The sequence below is a fragment of the Budorcas taxicolor genome, chromosome 1 (assembly GCF_023091745.1).
Source record: "Budorcas taxicolor isolate Tak-1 chromosome 1, Takin1.1, whole genome shotgun sequence".
NCBI lineage: Eukaryota > Metazoa > Chordata > Mammalia > Artiodactyla > Bovidae > Budorcas > Budorcas taxicolor.
Window position 1 is genome coordinate 160,336,003 of NC_068910.1, and position 25,286 is coordinate 160,361,288.

Below are 25,286 nucleotides of genomic sequence, written 5' to 3' on the forward strand. Positions count from 1 at the left end.
GACAGGAGAGCTCTTGGTTGCAGCACATGGGACCTAACTCCTTGACCAAGGATCGAACCCGGGGCCACTGCATTGGGAGCGTAGAGTCTTAGCCATTGAACCGCGAGTAAAGTCCCGCTATGAGGGATCTTTGAAGGCACATCGTAAAGTGCTTTTCTTGGGCCTGACTTAATAAAAGCTGTCACTTTAATGAGCTCTAACTTGTCACATTAACCTCATTTATCTTATTCTCCATGAATATGAGCACTTCTCCCTTTAAATGTTATAGAGGTATGGGATTCCTCGGCTTAAAAACGATTCCTATTAGATATTAGATTGCTGACTTTGGGCAGGTGGGTGCTAAGCTCTCACCTGCTCTTTCCCAGGACTCTCCTGGGTAGATGTCATCCCCGTTTTATCTGCACAGAGACTGTATTGCTCTTCCAGGGGGTCTTGGATTCAGGTAGCCACACCAGACAGAGCTGGTGTTGAGCCCAGGTCTGTCTGAACGTAAAATCCAAAAAGGTCTGTCTAAAAACCTGAGAGGTATGTCTGAACCTTGCCCCTCTGCCCCTCAGTCACTGTCATGCCATTTGGCAGTGTTCTGAAAACCTGTTGACTGGAGATGGGAAATGCCGTTCAGGTCAGAGGTTGAGGTCTTTTTCATTTGTCTCTCAGTGTTTGTTGTTGTTGTTTTGTTTTATGTTTGTGTTTTTTTTAGGTGAGTTAATGCCTAACATTTAAAAATGAGGAGATCTCACATTATGCAAAATGTTCAAGTTCATTTCATTTTAGACCTGGTAAGACTGTGCTCATAGGTTGAAGCGACAGCTGTTGGTTGCAGCTAGGCACCCCCCTCCACCTACAAAGGAGACATGACTTCCTCAGTTTGCCAAAGGCCTCCGTGGCCCACCTCACTCTTCTCTGTTACTTGCTTGCCCTCTGTGGACATGTGCGTTTGTGATTCCTGATCTAGGCCTTTAAAGAAATCATTTCTCTCCAAGTAGGAATCAGAAGAGATCAAAGTCACTTTCTGCCTGTGAGTTGAATTTTATAGGCTTTGCTTTTTCTTTTTGACTTTTGGGGTTGGTAATTCAGGAATAATAGACATAATTATTGGATATTTACTGAGCACAGGAACATTTCGGTGACTCTCAGGGTTAGCAGACACCTGTTCGTGGGTAAGGATGTGTGACATTCTCCAGTTTCCTTTGCATTCTTGGTCCTGCCGGGAGCCTCCCAGTCCTGCAAGAACTGGAGGCTGTCTGCAAAAGCGTGTTTTGCAGAGGCAGCATTGTCGGGAAGGGAGATGAATTCAGAGGAATACGATTCCATTTTCTCTTGAACACCGTTGACTGTCGCCGGAAGATTGCCCCACAGTATAGCTCCTTTCCCAACTGCCAGTGCTCTGTGCAGCCAGCAGATCAGAAAGGTCAAACAGAAAGGTCTTAAAAATTAGAGCCCGCTTAGATGGATGTGTCTTTCATTTTATGCCAATGTACCTACAAGTGTGTTTCCATTTGACAGTATGAAATGAGTTTTTTGTTGTTGTTGTTGTTTCCATGAAAGTCTTGTCTCCTTTTGTTCTGATTTAAACACATCTCATAGAAGTGTAAAATAGAAACAAATGGATTTTGTCTCATTTCATAGCTGCAGCTGAATTAAATTTTAATACTCTTTAATATTAACATATGAGAGCCTCCCCAAAGCTGTTATTTGCTAATTTTAAATGTGCATTTGCTTTTGATTAAGACAACGGCTAGAGTATTGTTTTGAATTTTTATTGTTTATTTCTTTTCTTTCAGGACCCCGCAGGAATCTTTGAATTGGTGGAACTTGTTGGCAATGGAACATATGGACAAGTATATAAGGTAAGTTCATTGAGCTTGAACATGGCTCGTGTGGTTTCGGTTCATGAATGCTGAATAGCAGTACTGTCTGTTCTCACTCATACATGTCTCATAACAGATTTAAAATGAAATAATATACTTGTTAATTGACTCTCCGTCTTTTTAAATGAATCTGTAGTCCCATTGCCTAAACCGGATTCTGGGGTTTGGGCATTTCCATTCATTATATGTTACAGAGCTTATATCTGATGTGTGAATTCTAATGCTACATACTTGAAGCTCTCTGAACTGTTTAGTTTTGTTAATCGCTGCCAGAACTGGTTTTTAAAGGCACGAATGATGCTATTTACTTTAGAAATTTAAGCTATTAAAGTATCACAGCTGGAAAAGGAGATTTGCTACTGGCCTAGGGCATGAGTTAAATGAGTTTAGTGAACAGTGTTAGGAGAACACTGGCTGCCTCACAAAAAGCAGGACTAATGGCAGCAATGACTCTTACAAAATAGGAAATAATTAAAAGCTAAACTTGAGGTTGAATTGAGGAATAAAATGTTCTTGTTCTTATACTGATTTTTGCTTTCAGATTCACCTTAAACATGCTTTTAAAAGATATTTTTTCCCAGTAAATGACCTAAAAAAGTGATTGTTTAGAAAAGTGGCTTGATTCTCCTGATTATCGAAAGAAAATCAAAATTACCTTTTTGGACTAAAGCTCAGGGGGTTTTAGTGAATGAGCTATTGAAATAAATGCCTTCAAAAGAGACCAACTGTTTCCTCATGATTATTTTAAGAGAAATGTCTATCACTTTTCCTAAGTGGTAGTGATATGAGATGGCATTTCAACTGTAAATTCTCTGTCTTGTTGTTCTATTTGTTAAAAAGTTCCTTCTTTGAATCTTAAACATCTCTTAGTTGATTTAATTATTGAAGTCTGCCAGATTGTAATATTTTCAGTACTCTAGAAAGTCAAAAGAATATGTGTGTATATATTTAAGTGTATGTAAATTATAAACATTTAAACTTTTTTTTACCAGGTGGTACCCTTTGATGTCCACTCAGGAAAATTTCTATCTTGCAAAATTAGATTATTTCCTGAAAGGTCGACCCCCTGCAATTAGAAAGAATGTAGTCTACCCCAGCTGCTCACTTGATGTTGATCTGACACAAGAAAGAAAGGTGTCTCAGCAAATGCTTTTAAATACTTTCAGTGAAGATAATTAGGTTGGAAGATTGTGTTATTGCATTTCGAGAAATTGGATTGAACTTGTGAATTAATGTGAGCTAATGAATTAAGCCCTGGATTTAGGCAGAAAATTACTTCTGATTTGCTGTCAGTATGGAGAAACAACTCTGTATAATGCTGTTGTTTTTATAGTGCCATTCCATTGTGCTCTGCTTCCCACCTGTGGAAGGCACGTTTGGAAGGTGCTTCACAGCTTTGTCCACTAATCTAAGAGGTGGACTGTACACTCCTGCAAGAGAGGATAATAACAAGATAAGGATTCTCAATTAAGGATGAGAATGTTTGGAAAATCCAAAATGAGCTCTAATTTTTTTGGTACCTGAGGGGGAAAAAACAAGTGGCAAGAGGTCTTAGCTCTTTAGAGAGGAAAGAAATACACCAACTAAGTTGTGAACACTATTGTTCTAAAGGGTGCCCTTCTCTTAGTGGTTGATTCAGAAATTTGGCCCCTCTCAAGCTTAGGGGAGCCTGCAAAGCTGGCCACGGCAATCACGTTGGATTTGCAGACAGGAGACTGGTTTCTTGTACCAGCCCTTTGTGTTGTTTTGTGGCACCGCAGCTTTTCTGTGCAATAGTCAAGTGAGAGTGTTTCTATAAATGCTTTGGGGACTTGGAATGATTTATCTGAAGAATTAAACCTCCATACCCGTTAAGGATTGGGTTTCTAGGCAACCTAGATGACATTAGGTGGCACCCCCTCCAGGACAGAGACACCTGGGTTTCCCGAGTCACTAATCCAATCCTGCCGTTACTCTGAGCTCTGGAGGATTAAAGCTTAATAAAACTGCCAAACTGGATTTCAACTATACGTGAACTTAAAGAGAAATAAGTTAGGAAGTGATTGTTCACATTATAGGTTATATTTAACCTTCATGGAATAGGTATATTTTAAAAATACTGTACACATGAATATAAATTTTATAGCCCTAGGAACAGATTTCTATATCAAAAATTCTATGATAAATACTTTCTTTACATTAAATATTAAATCTTTTAATTTTTGTAACTCTAGCTTTTATTGTTCCTAGATTTCATAAAATGAGGTATAATTTTATGAACATTGATGTGGATGTAGCCTTTCTTTTCTGGAAAGATTCTTAAAACTTTCTTTTAATAAGTTGTGCTAAAAGAGTCATAACGTAATTTTATTTACAAGTATTTTTTTTTAAGATGTAGCGTCTTTTTTAAAAATTAATTATTTAGTTTTTGGCTGTGTTGGATCTTCACAGCTCCTTGGGCTTTTCCCTAGTTGCAGCAAGGGGGGCCACTCTCTATTTATGGTGTTCAGGCTTCGCATTGCAGTGGCCTCTCTTGCTGCAGAACACGGGCTCTCAAACGCTTGGGCTTCAGTAGTCACGGCTCCCGGGCTCTGTGCACACGCTCAGTGGTGGTGGTTCACAGGCTTAGCTGCTCCACGGCATGTGGGATCTTCTTGGACCAGGCACTGTGTCTGCATTGGCAGGCTTATTCTGTACCACTGAGCCACCCGGGAAGCTCTACAGGTAGTTTTTTAAGAAGCATACTTAACTGAATAAACAAAAGTATATGCAGATATTAAGAGAATGTTGCTTGGAGTGTATCTTCATTTAAGCCACATACATCTAGATGTGGAAGTATATTTTATATAAAGGTCATTTAATTACATTTAGCTTTTTGAAATGGAGAAGGCAATGGCACCCCACTCCAGTACTCTTGCCTGGAAAATCCCATGGGCGGAGGAGCCTGGTGGGCTGCAGTCCATGGGGTCGCTAGGAGTCGGACACAACTGAGCGACTTCACTTTCACTTTTCACTTCCATGCATTGGAGAAGGAAATGGCAACCCACTCCAGTGTTCTTGCCTGGAGAATCCCAGGGACGGGGGAGCCTGGTGGGCTGCCTCTCTGGGGTCGCACAGAGTCAGACACGACTGAAGTTACTTAACAGCAGTAGCAGCTTTTCGAAGTAGCTTCTAGTTTTACTCCCAAGTTTAACTTGATCTCTCTGTCCTTGGAAGGGTAGATTTGTTTATCTTTTGCATTTTGGTCCTGTGTGGTCAGATGATAGTTTAGTATCTGTTTTTTGCTTTATTTACTAGACAGAATACATAAATAATGAAGAGTAGAGAGTCTCTGTCAGGGCTTTTTTTATTTTTTTTAATGAGGAAATCATCTTCTTGGGCCTATAAAAGTGAAAAAGTGAAGTTGCTCAGTCGTGTCCGACTCTTTGTGACCGCATGGACTATAGACTACCAGGGTCTTCTGTCCATGGGGATTTTCCAGGCAAGAATACTAGAGTGGGTTGCCATTTCCTTCTTGGGCCTATGGCTCCCATTAAAAAATAAACCAACAAAAGGCCACATACCTGCTTGCTGAAGACTTTGGCTGTTCATTGGCATGCCATTTATTGGGACCTGATGAAATCAAATTTCATCTCATTTTTGTTAAAATAGAGTAATTGTTTTAATAGATCCAAATAATTGTTCAATGTTCATCGCTAAAACACCACTAAATCTTAGCCACAGTTTTCAAAAGTGAGCATTCATCTATCTTGTTTCTTAATTTGCCCTTTGGAAATATATATTGATGATTGCAGGGGTGAAGCCCTTATTACTGAGTGACAGTGTAAATCAGGAATAGGGTAGATTCCTCTGTATCTCTGAGGTTTCTCTTAAAACCTCCTCAAGGTTGTAAAGTATGAAATCAAGAGGCAGTGTTGGTTATAGTGTTTATAGTGCTTGTGGAGAGAGAACACTGAAACTCTATGTGTGTGTGTGTGTGTGTGTGTGTGTGTGTATTTTCAAAGGGTTGCAAACTTTACAGATATATGACCTACCTTATAGGTTATCTAGCCCAGTCATTCCTCTGCTAGCAATCTGTTCCATCCTTGATCACCTCCACTCATGTGGAACTCATCGCCTCCCAGTCATCCTTTTTACCTGCAATTTTCTTTGAATGTTCATTGTCGTATTGAGCCAAAATTCTGCCTTCCTGAAATGTTTACCAGTGCAAGCTCATTCCATGTAACTGTTTAAAAAAAAAAAAATTAAATCCTCTTCCACAAGAACATAGTCCTTCAAAAGACTTCTCTCTTCTTCCCCCAAACACATACTTGTGTCTCCTGGTCTCCAGGCATTAGAGCCTCAGTTGCTTAATTCTTCCTATGACTTAGACTTGAGGTCTTTCATTATCTTGACTTTTGTCCTGAAACAGTTCTAACATATTAATGAAAATAATATTTGATACTATACAATAGTATTTTCTATGTCATAAAACATCTTGTACATATAATCTGATTTCTGATTTAATTTCTATAATAATTTCGTGAGAATCTTGCTCTCACTTCAGGGTCTTTATCAAAACAATTCTCTCTATCTAGAACACTTTCTCCTCAGTTTCCTCATGACTGGGTCTTTGTCTTTCAGAACCCAGCACACATGTTACCTCCTCAAGGAATCTACTTTTCAGGCAGCCACTGCTACTGCCTTCCTCCCTCACTGACTTTCTCTATCACACCAACTTATTTCTTTGCCTTTGTAGCATTGACACTCTCTGAAATTATCTTACGTCTTTGTTTATGTATATATTAAACAGTTGAAATGCACCATAAAGGAAAAATAAGGATAGGGGCCTAGTCTGTCTAGCAATTGCTGTATCCAGCATCTGGTACATAGGTACACTAAATGGTGACCTGTGTGGGGCCCAGAGTTGAGCTCTGTTTTCCTTAATAGTTCTATCTATATTTGTTCCCAGTACTTTTTCAGCATTTCCTATAAAATATCTGCTTACTTCAGACACGCATATATGGACAAAAATAATCAACAGAATTCTCTACTTGTTTCTTATGGTAGGAGCTGGGTGTGGATTTTATGTTAAATTAATTATCGATAGTCTGTGGAAGCAAGCCCCATTCTAGAAATTTACAAATGAGGCCAATCAGTTTTCTGAGGTTCAGTCTCCTGGTAGAGGTTCCCAAACTTTACTGTGTGAAACAAATGTTTGAGAAATGATTTAAAATATAGATTTCCAGGCCTAACCTCTTAAATCTTGTTCAGTAGGTCTGGTTGGGATCCAGGAATCTGCACTTCTAATACGTTTATAGAGTCTTGCTAACGTTCAGAGCCCTGGGGCCACACTTCCAGAAACTCTGCAAAAATGATTGTCAGTTACCCTGTGGTAGGGCTGCCAGGTGGCACTAATGGTAAAGAACGCACCTGCCGATGCAGGAGACATAAGAGACTTGGGCTCAATCCCTGGGTCAGAAATTCCCCAGGAGAATGAAATGGCAACCCACTCCAGTATCCTTGCCTGGAGAATCTCATGGACAGAAGAGCCTGGCGGGCTACAGTCCATAGGGTCAGAGACTTGAACATGACTGACTTTGCATATACGCAGGGCTACTTGAGTGAATGTTAATCCCAATGTTTTTTTGTAATCATTTAGAGTTTGGGGGATGGGTAGCCTAGTGGGCTGCCGTCTGTGGGGTCGCACAGAGTCGGACACGACTGAAGTGACTTAGCAGTAGCAGCAGAGTTTTTTGCTGACTCTAACATGCATAAACTGAGAAAAGTTAAAAAAACACAAAGATTTTGATTTGAGATTTGATGCTAGCCAGGTTTGACGTACTCATTCTGAGATTTTACTTTCGCTGTTTTTGTTTGACCTGCTTATGATTGCAAGTAAGGTTGTTTCTGAATAATTCAACTCAAAACAAAACCTGAGAATTGAAAGGTCAAAACTGACCTGGTATAGTAGAAGAATCTGAGCCCACTGCATGAGATTTCCTTACATGTGTAGATTGGGATCTCTTAATAAACCATCTGTTGAAGTAAGGCAAAGCATTTTAATAGTAAGCTTATTAACAATCTTAATATGGAGGTGATTCTGTGACATACTTAGGATTCAGCGTAGTTTATCATAGTCTCTTCTAATGAATCATGAATTACACTGTTCACTTCTTGTTTGGTAAGGAGTGATTATAGGAGAATGTCAAATTTCTTAGATAATAATGGCATTTACTTTTTCAAACAAGAATTCCAACATAAAGAATACATTATTTCACATTTGTTGAGTGCCAGTGAAAAGGCCCTGTGCTTTGTATAGGGAAAATGCAGAGCCAGTCGAGGTGGTTCCTAGTCTAAGAAGTGTGCAATCAGGTTAACTAATTATTGTGTGCTAAAGTTTTCGAATGTTGTGTCTTAGTTACTCTTCATGATTTTATAGGGGAGGAAACTAAAGCACACTTAAGTAAACCACATTATCCCTTAAAGATAGGGTTTCTCAACCTTGGCACTGTTGACATTTGGACCAAGTAGCTCTTTTTTGTCAGGGTGTTGTCCTGTGCATCGTAGGGTGTTTAGCTGCATCCTTGGCCTCTACCTATGAGATGCCAGGAGCACTCCCAAAGTCCTGACAATCAGAAATGTTTCCAGATATTGCCAGGAGTCTCCTGGGGGGTAAAATTGTCTCCCTCCCTGCCCCGTTCAAGGACCACTTCTATAAGGATAAGACAATGTAGCAAAAACTCTTAAAACTGATGTACAGACAGACAGTGGGAGTATAAAAGTGGAGCATTGTGAATCAGAGTGGGGACCTAAATGGACTATGGGAAGGGGATTTGGAAAAAGCTTGGAGGCCTTGGCATCTGCACATCATGGGGTGTAATTTAGCATTTTCATTAGTGGAAAGAAGTGTAATGAAAAGGAGTTTGGAGCAGATCTGTCTTTCCTGTTCTCTTATAAACCGGGCTCTTGGGCCAGATCTAATATGTTGACTGCCTTTAAAAAGAATTTTTGTACTGTTCATAGTGACAGATTATCTATTAAAGTAAATTAATGATATAGCCCAAGGGTACTAGTTGGTTTCTTTCAATTTTCTTAAAAAAAGGTAGCTACCAAAAATACCCCAGCACTATTTTTCTAGGAGTGTATAAATTGTGATTTTTAACATCAAATAGATCTTTTGAAAGATGTCTCTAAGATGCTGTAGCACGTGCGGAGCATTGTTCCTAGTCATAGGTTCATTTGACCATGGCTGAGCCTTTGGGATTATTTAGTTATTATTGCTTCACCTCAGAGGGCACTGTCATTGTAGTTGGGCAGAATTACAGGGGACAGTTTTATTCCTGCCCCGTAAGTAGAATCACTTACCCTTGAAGTGGGTTGGCTTGTCGAGCTTTTCATAGATCCCTGTGTTTGTTGCATCTAATTTGGCTCAAAACTGTGCCACCTCGTGCTGTGATCCATTGGGTGTGATGAATTAGATGGTTGCCGTGGCAGCATTTGGGTAGACCTTTGTGAGCCCATGTGCCGTATGCATAAGGAAGGTTGCTCTTTTGCTGGGTGGCCAGACCTCCAGAGTTGCTCCCAAAACCTGCCACAGGGGAGTTGGTTGGATTTCTTGTAGCTACCAGTGTTGCTCAGCCCTCATTGTCTATGGAAATAATCTGGATAGTTTTGAAACACTAAACATATCTGGGCCTTTCTCTGGAGATTTGGTTTTAGTGGGTCTGGTGTAGGACTAGATAAAGCTGGCTTCCAGAACTTCCCTGATGCTTCTACTGCAAAACCAGAATTGAGACCCACTGGATTAAGGTATTGCCTGTCAGGGGATTTAAAGGCTCTTTTAGGTGTCTCTGCCTTTGAGGAGACATCTCTTCTACTCTTACCTGTATCCTGGGGTTTTGTTTACCTTGTTTAGTTACTTATTCAGTGTCATCCTTTATAATAAATATCATTAGCAATTTGGCACATGTATACCCACCTTTCCTTTGAAGTGTTTAGATTGCTTTAGTTTAAAATACTTCCCGTCCATCTCATGTCAGTGACTTGCCGAATAACTTGATGCACAGCACCCTGGCGACTTACAGTTTTTAGATCTCCTAACACCCTTAATGACTTGGTGAGTATAAGGCAGTCTCAAGTAATTAAACAATCAATAGTTACTAAGTAATTACCATTACTGGGAGATGATTTGTGACCTGTGGAATGAAACTCCATCAGGATTATAGGCACAGAATTTAGGGCCATGTACGGTTTTAACTATTTAGACATGGAAAACATTTGAAACTCTTAAAAAGAGTGATTAATTGGGGCCCTAGTTTGAATTTCTTATCTCTGTGGTTTAACCTCAAATATAATTGTATTAAGTCCACTTGGATGTTTTTGCACGTGCAAAAATAAATAGCTGCTGTCTGGCAAGCAAATATGTGCTTTCCACTGAGTAGGAGCCCTGCTCGGTGGCGAGATTCTGGAGTAGGGGGACGAGGCATTGCCCAAAACGCCACGCTGGGCGGAGCACAGCCTCCTCTGCCGAATGTTGTGGCCTTGGGCAGGGATTCTGATTCTGGTCCTGTTCCTTGCTTTCCCAGGCAATGCACAGACATGCTGTCTGTTTTGTTCCCATCTGCAACAAAAGAAGAGAAAACAGCAGCTGGCTTACTAGACTCTTAACAAATACAAAATAGCTATCATAATGATGATAATAATGAAATCATCTTTCTAGACTGAAGAGTTAAGAACTAAAGTATGTAAAGAGTTCAGTCTCCTTTAGGGAGAAGATGCTCTGTTGTTTTAGAAAACTGGCCCATGATTACATAATACAGCCCGTTGGGACTACCGTCTTTGGCAGACCACTAGCATGTTCCAGATGATGTCTTTCTTTAAAATATTTCTTGAGAAATTCAGTTTTGTTCTGTGTGTCACATTGAGGAAGGTAGTAGGAGTTTCTCAGCTGAATTTATTAGAAATCTTACTACTTTTAAATTTTGTCTCTTTGTCTCTCTTTGCCTCTTTCCTCCCCCCATCCTCTTATCATGGTAAAATACCAACGCTATAAAATATTGTTCAGTAGCATGAAGTACATTCACGTGTTGTGCAACCATCCCCACAATCCAGAACTTTCTTCTCATCATCCCCAGCTGAAACTCTGTACTCAGTAAACAGTAACTCCCTACTCCCCACTCCCTCTCCCTGGCACCAGCCCACCTTGCCTTTCTTTTCTAAAATATTCCCAGTAAACTTAATTGTAGAAGGGATGGCTTCCTGTGAGCTTCTTGTAACACCAACTCTCTATCAAGCCCCAAAGGGTCCTGCAAACCTGTGTTTCTCATGAGGACTCACCGGCCTGCTTTGTCCTCCAGGTGACTGACCACCCAGTACCTGCAGAGCAGCATCTTGTTCTAAGAAGCTGAAACTGGCTGACACGCTTGACTTTTCTACCCTGTTTATGTCTAAATAAAATGACCCTTCTCAGGTGGAGTTAGAAGTAGAGGAAGAGGTCAGTTCCGTTGGAGCATTTTATACGAATCGTTTCAGGGTATTGTTCGTGTTTTCTTTATTCAGTTGTTTAGGGCTGCGATTCTTTTCCATACAGTTTTACAGGGAGATTTCCCTTTACCTTTACTGCATCAACTGTTTTCTTTTTTTAGTAGGAAAATGTTTGTTTTCCATAGGAAATCCAGCAGTTCGCAGAATGACAGAATGTTCTCGAAGGAGGATAGTTGGGGTGGCCCCAGTGTAACATCCCTTCTCAGCTACTCCTCTGAACTCCCCTCCTGCATCCATCCGTAGAGCAGCCCCACGCTGAGGTCCCCAGGCCTGGATTCCTCTGCCTCCCCCTCCAGCCTCATCTTTGGTAGATCCTGGCTCCTGTGGGTTCAGTGGTGTCACAGTGCCCACAGACGGTTCTGCTACCTGCCCGGCATGCGTAACCCTTCTCTGCTCCCTGGGACCCTTGCTGACCTCTCTTTTCTCACCTTGCCCTTGCTGTTTTGTTCTGTTCTGTCTGGCTGTTTTCCCTCTATAAACTCTGAGCTCCTTGAGTTCTGGAACATTACCTAACTATTTCTCTACTGCCAAAACAGAGTAGATGGCTAAAAATACCGATTAAAAAAGAAAGTATACTACTTCCATGTTTTGCTGATTTTGGAACGCCCTATCTCAGTGGAGATGATTGGCTGGCATCACCAATTCCATGGACATGAACTTGTGTGAGCTCCGGGAGACGGTAAGGGACACGGGGGCTGGGCATGCTGCAGTCCATGGTGTCGCAAAGAGGCAGACACGACTTAGTGACTGAACAACGCCACAACAGTCTCAATAGAATATGTGTCATTTTTGCTTAATCTCAGCTGTGGAAGCCTGTGAAACAAGGAGACTGACACTCGATATAACATTTCATAATAGCCAACACCCACTAAATACTGATACATTAAATAAAAACAGTGTCCACCCACTATGCAGTGTAATAGGAAAAAAAAATAGGATAATGAAAAAAGCATTTCCCCTTCTTTCTGAAGGTGGTTTCATGGACATGAGTCTAAAACTGACCCTGTTCCTAAACCCAAGAGGCTACAGGCCAGTTAAACTTGCAAAGGCCCTGGTGCACACTCTGGAGACAGAGATGGGTCTCCTTTTGCCACTTTGTCTCTAGGACTGTGGGCTTAAACATTGATATCCATGATTAGAACAGTTTTCATAAAACCTTTATCTTGATTATTTCATTGGATTTTCACAGTCTCCCCACAAGTGAGACAGAAGGGGGTATGATTATTCTGGTTTTAAAGTTTGAAGAAGTTGAGGTCTCAATATAAATGACTTTTCTGAGGTCACCAAGCAGGCAGGTAATAAAGCTTGACTTGTGGTCTCATACCCTAATTTTTCTCTTAGCTCCACAGGCAAGTTTCCTAAGAAGAAATCTGGGGTGAGGATGAGATGTGGAAATCCCCCTAAATCTTTGGCAGGGATTGGCTTTACCCTGTTCTCATTGCATGTTTAAAATTAATTTAGGATAGATCCCGATCAATTTGAATGTGTACTATAAAGCAATCATGCCTTAACTTGTTTCAGTATATACTTCATCTAATCTCTATATCGAAAATACCGAAGGGTGATTGATGGTTGAGTAATACATTTTTTATACAAGGAACCAAATTGTTATTTCCCAAGAAAGATAAGAAGTTACTTCTTTTCCATCTACAAAAAGAAACTGGCATGGCTTCAGTTTGTTACATTTTACGGCATAAAATGTTGCTGTACTGATCATCTGAAGTTGGTTGCTTCTTTTCTCATCCCTTGTTTTTGATGGGAGGAGGCAGGAATAGCATATTTCTAGACTTCTTCAAAAATCATCTCCAATAGCCAGGTGCATGATTTTTTTTTTTTTTTCTCAAAAAGACTCTGCAGTCAGACTGGAGCTTGATAAATGTTTGTTGAATTGAATTGGTTTATTCTCTCAGCTGCAGTTGTGTACTTTTGTGAGCAAATGGTTGAATCTTACTGCACTGGAGACCATGCAGATATTTGCCAGGTGCATATCTGTACTTTTTTCTCTTCTGAGCAGAGGGAAGACCAGTTAGCTGTAACCCGATGTGGCATGGTGGTAAACTGCTTACTCTTTGCTTTTGTGTTTTCCCCTCTTAGGGGAGCCTAGGTTTGTGTATTTGGGGTTGAGGATGGGAGAGACAAACAGAGGAAAAAAGGAAAGAATTCCTGGGTAATTTAGTTGAGAATGATCTGGCAACAGTGTCAAGATACAAACTATTTGTTGAATCATGAGTTCAGGTTGAGAATCCCTGTGTAGGCTTTCCATTTCTGTTTCCATTAAGGACCACACTATTCACTTTTTTCCTGTACAGATTATAAGTATGTAGCACCCATGACCCAAGTACACCAGCACTGCCTCTGAAGTATCAGGTGCTTCAATGAAAAGTCTGACCTGCATTCATCTCCTTCTTTCTCCTTTTGTGTCAAAAGAGTGAAAGTTAGTGAAAACAAAGGACAATGTGCTTTTTATTTTGGGGGATGGAGGCATAGTTGATTGTCTCTTAAAAGGATTTTCAAATTAAGCAGACTCTGATTTCCCCCAGCTAATTCACTTCGTGACTTCAGCAGAAGAGGAATGTTTTGTTACCCAGATGTTTAGTACGTTTTGTTCTACTGTTTTGTATCCATTTATCCATGTTGAGAGATCCTTCAGAACTTTCAAATCCTTTCCTAAAGAAACCGATCACGGAAGCTAAGCACCAAAAGCACTCCTGTCTCCATGTGGATATGCCCGCCTCTGAGTGCTGAAAGGAGATGGTGCTTGACACCCAGCCCTGATGGTCTACAGCAGGATGGGCATGGGGTGAGAGGCGAGGATGACTAACAAGGAGCCAAGGCTGCCCTCTTCCTCTGGTCTCCACCTTATCCATTGCTCAGGACAAGACTTGCTTGAACAAGACTAATGGCTATAGTTAATTATCTGAGTAAATATGTAAGGCGTGGCCAAGAAACCAGTGTTGGAGTGTTGGTAGGGGATAGGGAAAAACACAAAATGGGGTGGGGGGGGGCACAATAAGCCTGCCAACAAAGCCCAAAACAAAACAGCAGTGTCCAAACAAAAAACTCTTTGTTTGAACATTCTTTTCCAGTCTAGAAGCGAAAGAGGTTTACGAGTACCTGATTCAGCTGACGAGTAATATCATGATCAATTGTAGTTTTTGAAGTCTGGCGTTAATACTGTACATCATGGTGTTAGTTCTCCTTCAGATCCACATATTTATGAATACATAAAAGTAAGCGTGCATGGTAAGTCGCTTCAGTCATGTCCAACTCTTGGCAACCCTGTGGACTGTAGCCCACCAGGCTCCCCTGTCCATGGGGTTCACCAGGCAAGAATACTGGAGTGGGTTGCCTTGCCCTCCTCCAGGGAATCTTCCTGACCCAGGGATTGAACCCACATCTTTTATGTCTCCTGCATTGGCAGGTGGGTTGTTTACCGCTAGCGCCACCTGGGAAGCCCATATGAAAACAAAACAGGTGCTGATTGTATTTCCTGTCCCACTCCACTCCCTGCTTCCATCACCACTAGCATTCTGCCATCTACATTATCGGTGTCAAAGGGCTTCCTTATTCTGTACGTTTGTTTCCAGGTAACATCTCTGCATTTCCAAGTCTGTGGTCCTCATGTTGTTATTCTAACACTTGAATCCAGAGGTTATGTGGGGTTATGAAAGCCATTTGCCGACTGAGACCATGAACATCCAGAGGTTTCAAACATCTTACTCAGGACGTTACCTCTCAAGAAGGGTGTGATGCACAGAACTCTCAGGCCTACAGAGCTCTACTAATGAACCATCCTCTCCGTGGTCTTGGGTAAAGCTCAGAGGTTTTCTTTTCAGATCTCCTCGAGGAGCACAGCTCAGGGAGCTGACCAGCTAAGGTTTGTGAGCAGGTGAGATTTAACTGACTCCTCTGTGTCTAGTGTCTATTCCGGGGTAAATATGGGGGCGAAAACTCCCTCTTCCAAGTTTGTGTTTTGGGTTAAAATAGAAGCGATTAAGTACCTAGTGTTGAATGTTAGTTTAAAAAACTGAGTAGATGTACAAGGGTTTGTATATTATCTGGTGTTTATGTCGACAGAGTTCTGTATGTTTTTGAACTGGATTTCTCCCTGAGAAGAGGTAGCAGTTGAGGTCAGTTCTCTTTCTGGTGGTACAGTCTCACCCTACAATATAAATGTGGTCAGGAAAGCTGATTATATTAGAATGAAAGTGAAAGCGTAGTTGCTCAGTTATGTCCGACCCTTTGCAATCCCCTGGACTGTAGCCCGCCAGGCTTCTCTGCCCATGGGATTCTCTAGGCAAGAGTACTGGAGTGGGTTGCCATTTCCTTCTCTAGGGGATCTTCCCAACCCAGGGATGGAACCTGGGTCTCCTGCATCAGAGGCAGATTCTTTACCATCTGAGCCACAAGAATAATGACACTTTATAGATGGTTTTATTGGTAAAGAACCTGCCTACCAATGCAGGAGACATAAGAGATGCAGGATTGATCCTGGGTCGGGAAGATCCCTTGGAGGAGGACATGCCAACCCACTCCAGTATTCTTGTCTGAGAAGTCCCATGCACAGAGGAACCTGGCGGGCTATCGTCCATAGGGTTGAAAAGAGTCGGATACGACTGAAGCAACTTAGCATGCACACACGCATACTAACATATACTTTGGAGGGTGGGATTTGGAGGGTGGGGGATATTTACAAAATTCTCCAGAATAAAAGTTGTAAGAAATAACAGATACCAGCTTTGGTCAGACGAAGGACTGGCACACCTGATGAAATGCTCAAAGCCTAAGAACTGGCTTACCGGCAAACACACCCCAGTGACCTGTGTGCCATCAAAGGTCACACTGAGGAAGAATGTTTCTACCTTTCTAGATTTAAACCTTAGAAGTTAAGATGCATTCAGAACTCTAAGAACAATCTCCTTAAATTTTTTTACTCTGAGTCCTCTCTTATGTTAAGAGTTTCTTAGATTTAATATGCACTTTAGGTGGCAGTTTTTTTAACTGAAATATAGTTGGTGTACAATGTTACTTTAGTTTCAGGTACATATATATATGTATATGTATACATATATATAATGGTTTGATATTTGCATATATTATGGAATGATCACCATCATAAATCTAATAATCAGTGGTCTTATTCAGAGTTATTATAGTATTACTGATGGTATTCCTAATGCTGTATCCCTGTGACTTATTATATATAACTGTAGGTTTGAACCTCTTCATCCCCTTTACCCATCTTCCCCCTCCCTTTTCTTGACAACCACCCATTTATTCTATCTATGAGTCTGTCTTTGTTTTGTTTTGTTTTTGAGATTATACACATAAGTGAGAGCCTGTGGCATTTGTCTTTCTCTGACTTTTTTCATGTAATATAATATCCTCTAAGTCCATGGATGTTATTGAAAATGGCAATATTTCATTCTTTTTTATTGCTGAGTGATACTGACATATGTGTGTGTGTGTGTGTGTGTGTGTGTGTGTGTGTGTAGCATATCTTTATCCATTTTTCTATCAATGGACACTTAGATTGGTTCCATATCTTGGCTATTGTAAATAATGCCTCAGTGAACATTCGAATGCATACATCTTTTTGAATTATGATTTTGTTTTCTTAGGGTAAACACCCAGAAGTGAAATTACTAAGTCATATGGCACTTCTATTTTTAATTTCTTGAGGAGCCTCTATTCTGTTTTCCATAGTGGCTTCAACAACGTATAATCCCACCAACAGTGCACAACCTCACCAACACTTGTTATTTGTTGTCTTTTTGATGATAGCCATTCTGACAGGTGTGAGGTGGTATCTCATTGCGGTTTTAAGTGAAAGTTCTTGACTTTTTTGTGGTTCATGTGTCTCTTTAAAGTTCAAGGACTGACTTTGTTCTGCTAACAATAGAAGCAGTACTTGTATACAAACATGTATGTATAGGGTATACACAGAGTACCCATTATAGGAAAGGCTCCTTCCACAAGCTTATAAAATGTGGATACTTACTGCTTATGATCACTACTGTTCAGATGAAGAGTCTGACCTTAGAAAACTTGACTTGTGCTAAAAGCTGAAACCACCCACAACCTTTTGATGCCAAAGACTTAAGCAAATATAATTAATTAGAAGAATGAAAGCATGGTGGGCTGAACTCAGGCATTCAGTGATGTAACCTTTAACTTAAAAGTTTCTGGTTTAACTAAGATCTCCTGTCCCTAGTTTTTAGGGTCCCTTTTAAAGTAGAGGGGTAACACTAGCAAGCCATTTTTCCTTCAGAATTGTTTACATAATTTATTTCTGCTCTGTGATCATTTAAAAAATGTTAATTATCTTGCTGCTTATAAGTGACCTAGTAATTCTGCTAATATGTTGAAATAAATGTTCTTTAAATAGCCCATTTAAGAGGACAGGTAACTTCATGGTAAAAACCCAGCCAAAATATGTTGCTGTTTTAGAAGGTTTTTTGGCCTGGGTCAGTCAAGTAACCTTGACACCACTTCTGCATTTCTGAGTACATTAAAACCTTATTAATTTTCAGAGAGGTGATGTGGGCTGTACTTGACCTTTTAAAGTATCTCAGAAGAATTTTCCAACTAGTTGCAGAGCATAAAAGTTTAAGAAGTTTGTTGAAAAACTTCTGTCCTTAAATGCCCTTAGGTATCTTAAAACTGCTGTTTATTTATTCCTATTGATATGCTAATCACAAGTTGTTCTTCAGTATTAAAGCATTTCCTCCAGAGAATTTGTACTGCATGTACTTGTTTCATTTAACTACAGTAAAATAGCTCCCTATTTACATAGTGGTACCAAGTCTCATGGGGTTCCCTGATAGCTCAGCTCAGTTGGTAAAGAATCCACCTGTAGTGCAGGAGACCCCGGTTCGATTGTTGGGTCAGGAATATCCACTGGAGAAGGGATAGGCTACCCACTCCAGTATTCTTGGGCTTCCCTGAGGCTCAGCTGGTAAAGAATCTGCCTGCAATGCGGGAGACCTAGGTTCAATCCCTGGGTTGGGAAGATCCCCTGGTGAAGGGAAAGACTACCCACTCCAGTATTCTGGCCTAGAGAATTCCATGGACTATACCTATGGGGTCGCAAAGAGTGGGACATGACTCAGTGACTTTCACTCACCAACTCTCACATCCAGAGTACCCTGAGTTAGTGAAGCTTACTGAGTACTAAGGGCTTCCCTGGTGGCTCAGATGGTAAAGAATCTGCCTGCAGTACAGGAAACCGGGGTTTGATCCCTGAATTGTGAAGATGCCCTGGAGAAGGAAATGGCAACCCACTCCAGTATTCTTGCCTGGAAAGTCCCATGGACAGACGTGCCTGGCGGGCTATAGCCCACGGGGCAGACACGCCTTAGTGAGTAAACCACCACCACCACTGAGCACTAAACACGTTTAGGTCAAGCCTTCGCCATTTTGGAGAATTTGACATTATTAGTTCCTTCCTCCGGATCACTGGGCACTGGAGTTCAGATGGCTCAGTGACAGACGAGATGACCTAATCTCACATGTGGAATAATGATCTCCCTCTCTACCTCAGGCCCTCTGTCCGTGGAATTTCCCAGGCAAGAATACTGGAGTGGATTGCCATTTCCTCCTCCAGGGCATCCTCCCAACCTAGGGCTCTAACCTCTGTCTCCTGCATTGGCAGGCGGATTCTTCACCACTGAGTGACCAGGGACGTACAAGAGGAAAAGAAGCCCTAGAAAGCTACTTTTCAAAAGTCTTTGCATGCCACTGGCTGCTTCAAATTCAACAATGATCCTGAGATCTGGGGAACTAAAGCATGCAAGAATGAATGGATTTCAAGTATGGTGGGGAAAATATCCTTCCCTGCCTCCAAAATAAGACTGAAATGGAATGAATTATTGGAATGTTAGATATACCAGGCCAGAAAATCATTCTGACTTTCCATCATCCTGCTTTGACAGGGCCACAGACAGGCATTTTTGGGAAAATGTGTCAAATTTGTATTGAGCCAGGGTAAACAATCTTGATTGTGTGATGCTGCCTCTTGGGAATTAGGAGCTGGCGTCTTCCAGACCTGGAGTGATTAGTTTATGCTCCAAAACTGTCTGACCCTTGTAAAATGATCCCAGCTGGATGGACTGGACTGGCTGATCTCATTTTTACATGAATGTCTTATTCTTGCAGGGAATCTTTATCAATTATCTGCCTCTTTGTGTACAATGCAAAACTTAAGTAGGATCATTTCATGAGCCAGTGAAAGGAGGTGCTTTGTTCCAGCCAACAAATATCTCTTGCTCTCAACACTGTGACCTACTAATTCTGAAAAACAATTATGATGTATGATTGAAAATGGAATTATGCAATCAGGCCAGCATCCAAATTTCTAATTTTCCAAAAAGGAAACTTCATTGCTACCAGAAATGGAAAACCCGTTATTTTCAATTATACTTTAATATATGATACATACTTTTCAAATTAAAAATGTTAGCCATTGTCCCACCATATCATGGTGTTATGTGACCACCACACTTTAAGAAATACCATTGTCCCTTGTGTTCTGAGGATTACCAGCATGACAGAACCAACTACCAAGTTTCACAGTGTGATTTCCATGGGCCCTTGGCACTTACTTTTGCCTTTGTGGTCTCTTTGACTCCATAAAAAGCATTTTAAGTTAGATTTTACAACTTCCTTGTTATAAAGACAAATGTATTAACATTATATATTAAAACATTTAGTTTGCTCTAAGAGTTCATTGTTTTCTTCTGGTTTTAAAATTCGTAAGACATTTTTGTCAGTTTCAACAAGCATTGTGGTCCCAGGCGCTGTACCCGCAGTGCCTGAGGAAGGTGTCAGCCTGTAACTGTGTATACCCTGATCTCAAGACGTCTGGGGGCTCCTCCAGGGTGATGGTGGGGAAACCGCAAACATGAAACGGATTTGGAATTTTGTGTTTTATCTAGAAAATTCAGGTGCATTTTGCTTTATAAACACTAGAATGGTCATTGTTGCTTCACCTTAAAATTGTTTGAATGTAATTCTAATGGAAAGGTAGATTTTAAAAGGGGTTTGTAGCTTCCCATACTTACTGGTCACACCAACAGTGTTAACCAAACCAAATGCTGAGGTGCTGAGGTTTGCGGCAAAGAAAGGGTTTATTCTCAAGGCAGCCAAGTGAGGAGATAAGTCTCAGGTCCACCTCCCAGAAGATGGGGACCCTGTTTATTTATGGGATAAAGCTGAGGTATGGGGAGTGTGAGGAAAGGTGATTGGAGATGAGAAAAAAGTGAGATAACTATTGTTCTGCGCAGGCTTACCTCAGCTACACACTTCTTCTTGGGACGTGTATACAGAATATGGCAGCCTGAGCAAGATCTGAGGGTGGAGTTTTTGGCCCTCTGACTTCAAAAAATCACCTAGTGGACACTGGCACATGCCCACTTGGAGGATTAGTGGTCCTAACCAGTCTTAACCAGCCAGCGCAAGTTCAAACTGGACACAGCTGACTCCAAGTTTCTGAAAAACAACTTGGGCAAATGTTTTATTTAAGCTATATAACGCTTGAAGAACATACACGTTTTTGTAAAAGCAATTAAAGCACGCTTGATCAGTGAAGGCAGATTACAGTTTATTTGTTAATGACTGACTGATGACTACACTCAGTTTCCATAGGATGACATGTGCCCCAGGGGTACATGTTGTCTGGTTTGGAATCCCAGCCTAAGACCTTTAAGGCTTTGAAAGGCTTAAAAAAAAAAAGAATTGGGTTTATGATGGATATATGTCAAAAACAAACTTACAGCTATTATCCTAACCTGTTGTGACCATAAACAGGTAATCTTAGGTGAATAAAGTCCATTAAATTCTTGGATGAGCGTTAAAAAAACTATAAAGTACTGTTTGGCTTCAATCTCATTTATAAGCACTTCCTTTTTTATGCCCTCATGAGTGACTTAGCCTCTCTTAGCTATTTCTGGCAAAGAGGAAGAACAGTCACTCTTGATGACATTAAAATTCTTTTCACCTGCTCTTTTTTAAGAAGTCACTTCCCTAGGTATTTAGAGGAGGATGGCTTTTCTCTTTGTCCTCTCATTACTGTCTTCTCCAGGACAGGCCATTATAAAAGCTTTTTGTTTGTGAAATCGGTTCTCTGATTTGGAACTTCCTCTCTCAAACCTAAATGCCACATTTGAAGTTCTCCCAAATTGCTGCTGCTGATGCTCAGATGTCTTCTCGGTATTGTGTGCTAAATGCAAGGGTCTTTATTTAGGTGCTTTGCTCTCTGGAAAGAAAATCCTAATGAATCACCCAGTTTGCTAATTTCTCTGTAGGTGTGACTGGCTAAGTGCCATCATAATGGAGTTGAAACAGAAGTCATCTGGATCAGGAGCTCATTTGTCCAGAGCCTAATGTGGCCTATAGGCTTCTCTTCAGATTATTTTGTGGCGGTTCCTTCTCAGCCAGAGGCCAGCTTTGGGGCCACTGAGGAACTTGAGTATCAGAGATTGAGATTCTGCTTAGAACCAGCCTGACTGCCAAGATGTACTGTGCTCTCTTTGTTTGGTGCCTGAGCTAGGATATCTTGTAATTTTTTTTTCTCCATCAAATGAACAAATGAATGAAGAACATTATAACTCCAAAAACCAAGTAGGCGTCACCCATAACATCTTAATCTTCTGAATCTGATTGCATCACCAAGCTCAGCTCACTCTACTTGCTTACTTCTCTCTTCCCTCTGTTTTCTGTCTCCACCACTCCTGTCCTCATCCAAGCAATGAACATCTCTCGTTTGAGTATCTGCAGTGGATTGTCCCCTGAAGTTACCCCTGCAGCCCTGCTTTCCCACCGTGCAGACAGTGAGTCATATGAAAATGTTTACTTGACTGTCTTTCTCTTCCTGAAACCCTTCAGATGGTTTCCCATTTGATCAAGACACGATTCAGATGTGACTACAGCCTTAACTCCTTTTCTTGCTGTTCTCCCTCACTCTCTGGGATTCAGACTCATTGCTTTCTTTTAATACAGCAAACCGAGTTTGTTCCCACCCATCTCAGGGCTTTCGCACATGCTGTTCCAGCTTCCTGGAATGCTTCTCCTTTTATTAACTCCTTCATATCACTTCCTTACAAAAACCTTTTCTCATCCTCCAGAAGATCCCAGTCCCTGTTTTGAGCTCTCCTAGCCCATGCTCCACCCACATACCTTCAGGGCGCTACTCTCAGATTAAGGTATATCTAATTGAATAATCGGAGAAGGCAATGGCAACCCACTCCGGTACTCTTGCCTGGAAATCCCATGGACGGAGGAGCATCGTAGGCTGCAGTCTATGGGGTCGCTGAGGGTCGGACACGACTGAGCGACTTCCCTTTCACTTTTCACTTTCATGCATTGGAGAAGGAAATGGCAACCCACTCCAGTGTTCTTGCCTGGAGAATCCCAGGGACGGGGAGCCTGGTGGGCTGTAGTCTCTGGGGTCGCACAGAGTCGGACACGACTGAAGCGACTTAGCAGCAGCAGCAGCAGTTGAATAATGCCTTTCTCCTTTATCTGACTGTAAGCTTTGTTGAGGGCTGGGACTTATCTTCTTTGCCCATCATACTATTTCCAGCAACCTACACACTACCAGTAAAAACTAGGTTCAATAAATAAAATAAGTAGAATGTGATACTTAGATTATGTGCTTAATATGTCTATGAATGAAGTATGATACTCACACATGGAAATCATCAGACAGGATTTAATTATGGACCATATCTCTAACAAAGCAGAAGATTACATAACACGTATTCAGTGATTTTTCTTCAAAAATGGTAAAATCAATATTTTGGGTGTTAAAAGAGTGGTTATTTATCTACAGTGGCTCAATTCTGCATAGATTATCAAGCTTTTAGAGAAATGACTGATGAGCTGCATTAAGCATGAACTGACTGCGGTCCCTTTGTATCTGCGGTTTCATCTGCTTGGAATCTTCTTCTTGGGATACCCCTGTTGCTTGATCCTTCTCTTCCTCCAGGTGTCTGCTCAAATGTCATTTTATTAGGGGGCCTTCCTGGACTGCCTCTTAGGAAGTAACACCTCACCCTCTGGACTTCCTATGTCTTGTTCTCCTTACTGTTTAATTTTTTTTTCTAACATAGCACTCATCATGAATCTATCATTTATTCATTCACTTACTCATTTCAGTCTCTTTCCACCAAACTCTTCCATGAGGATAAGGACTCTATTTAATGAGTACTCTGTCCTAGCACCCAGATCAATGCTAGATACCTAGAAGACGTTAAAAGTATACTTTCTGAATACGTGAATAATCATGGGGAAGTAAACCTCAGAATGTTATCCCCTTGCATCTAAGGAATAAGGAAGGAAACAAAATCCACTTTCATTTTTGACCTCTTTTTATCCTTCACCGAAAACTACTTCTCATGTTTTCTCTTTGCTGATACACAGAAAGCAACTCTGGGCTGGCATTTGGGAACAAAGGTTGAGTCCCGCCAACCAGACTATGTGTCCTGTGACAGCTCCTGCCTGTCAGAAATCTCTTAACTTGTAAATACCTCTGCTTCTCAGATTTCTTCATGAGCCTTCCATGCAACTAGAAACACACACTTCTGCCTTGTGGCTAAAGTAAAAGAACTTAGGATATTTTCACCTAAAAATAGCAGCTTGCTCTTCATTAAGTGGCAGTCTGCTGCCTGCTCTTACATTCAGTCCTTCTCCCAGCAAGAAATGTAACAAAGGAAGCGGCTGGTGGTCACAAGCCAGGACATTGCAGGGCTCATTAATTACTTGGAAAATGGTGCCTGGGATGCAGCCAGAATCCCAAACAAAGAAAGGAAATAGCTCCTGTTCTCCAATTGACCAGTTGATGAGTGAGGTAAGAATGAAAATCATTTGGGTAAGTTAAAAAGAGAAGAAGTCAAATGGAAGCAGTAGTTTAGTTCAAGAACAAGGATGCAATTAAGACATATTCCCAGCCTCAAGGGGGTTGATTCACATCAGTTGAGACCACGGAAATCATTATCTGCTCCTGTCCATGAGATAGATTCATTATCTCTAATAAAGGGATAGGGAACACCAATTTAGGAAAAGTGTTGATGGTGTTGGAGTTGAGACCTAAGTACATGATATGTATACAAATGAGTTATTAATCTCAGTAGCTTCTGTATTGGTTGGATCCTTATGACAACTATGTTGTAAATGATACAGAATTAAATATTCTTACTAAAATAGAGTCCATAATTTTAGCAAGGCTAAGAATCCTAAACCGTCTTAGCAGATTTGTTTAATCAAATGGGGATAGTTTCAAGTAGGAATCAGTTAAGAAAAATGAGAATTTCTTAATGTTGATGTCAAAAGAGATGATTTAAAAAAAAAAAACACAGTGAGTTAAATAATAGAATTTTGGTGTGATTATATTTTAAGGCAGTGTTCACAAAACTTAGCCTTTGGCTTTTATAATTCTGAGCTGGGCAAATGCAAGGAAGATCTGATCGTCTAATACTTCCCTGAAATGAGTGAGTGAGTGAGTGAAGTTGCTCAGTCGTGTCCGACTCTTTGCGAGTCCATGGACTGTAGCCTACAAGGCTCCTCTGTCCATAGAGTTTTCCAGGCAAGAATACTGGAGTTGGTTGCCATTTCCTTCTCCAGGGGATCTTCCTGACCCAGGGATCGAACCCAAGTCTCCCGCATTACGGGCAGACGCTTTACCAGCTGAGCCACCAGGGAAGTCCCTGAAATGAGGCCGTAAGTAATTCCTTTCTTGGATGTGATTTACACGGTTTTCAGTACTGAATGGCCATAATATGTTCCCTCCATAAAACTGCTGCTTTACAAAAAAAGGAAAATGAAAACACAAAGACACCACCACTACCATCACCACCACCATTATCACCACAAAACCCCTACTTTGAAGTGAGACATTTTTGTGGCTGTTTCATA

General features: G+C 41.0%; 1 protein-coding gene across 1 annotated transcript in view; it reads left to right on the forward strand.

The window, feature by feature from the left end:
- TNIK (TRAF2 and NCK interacting kinase) overlaps positions 1 to 25,286 on the forward strand; it is a 398,208-nt gene that overhangs the window by 83,246 nt on the left and 289,676 nt on the right. The window contains exon 2 of the mRNA XM_052645336.1: positions 1,785 to 1,850. Within this exon, the coding sequence (XP_052501296.1) occupies positions 1,785 to 1,850 (66 nt within the window). The remainder of the gene's footprint in view (positions 1 to 1,784; positions 1,851 to 25,286) is intronic.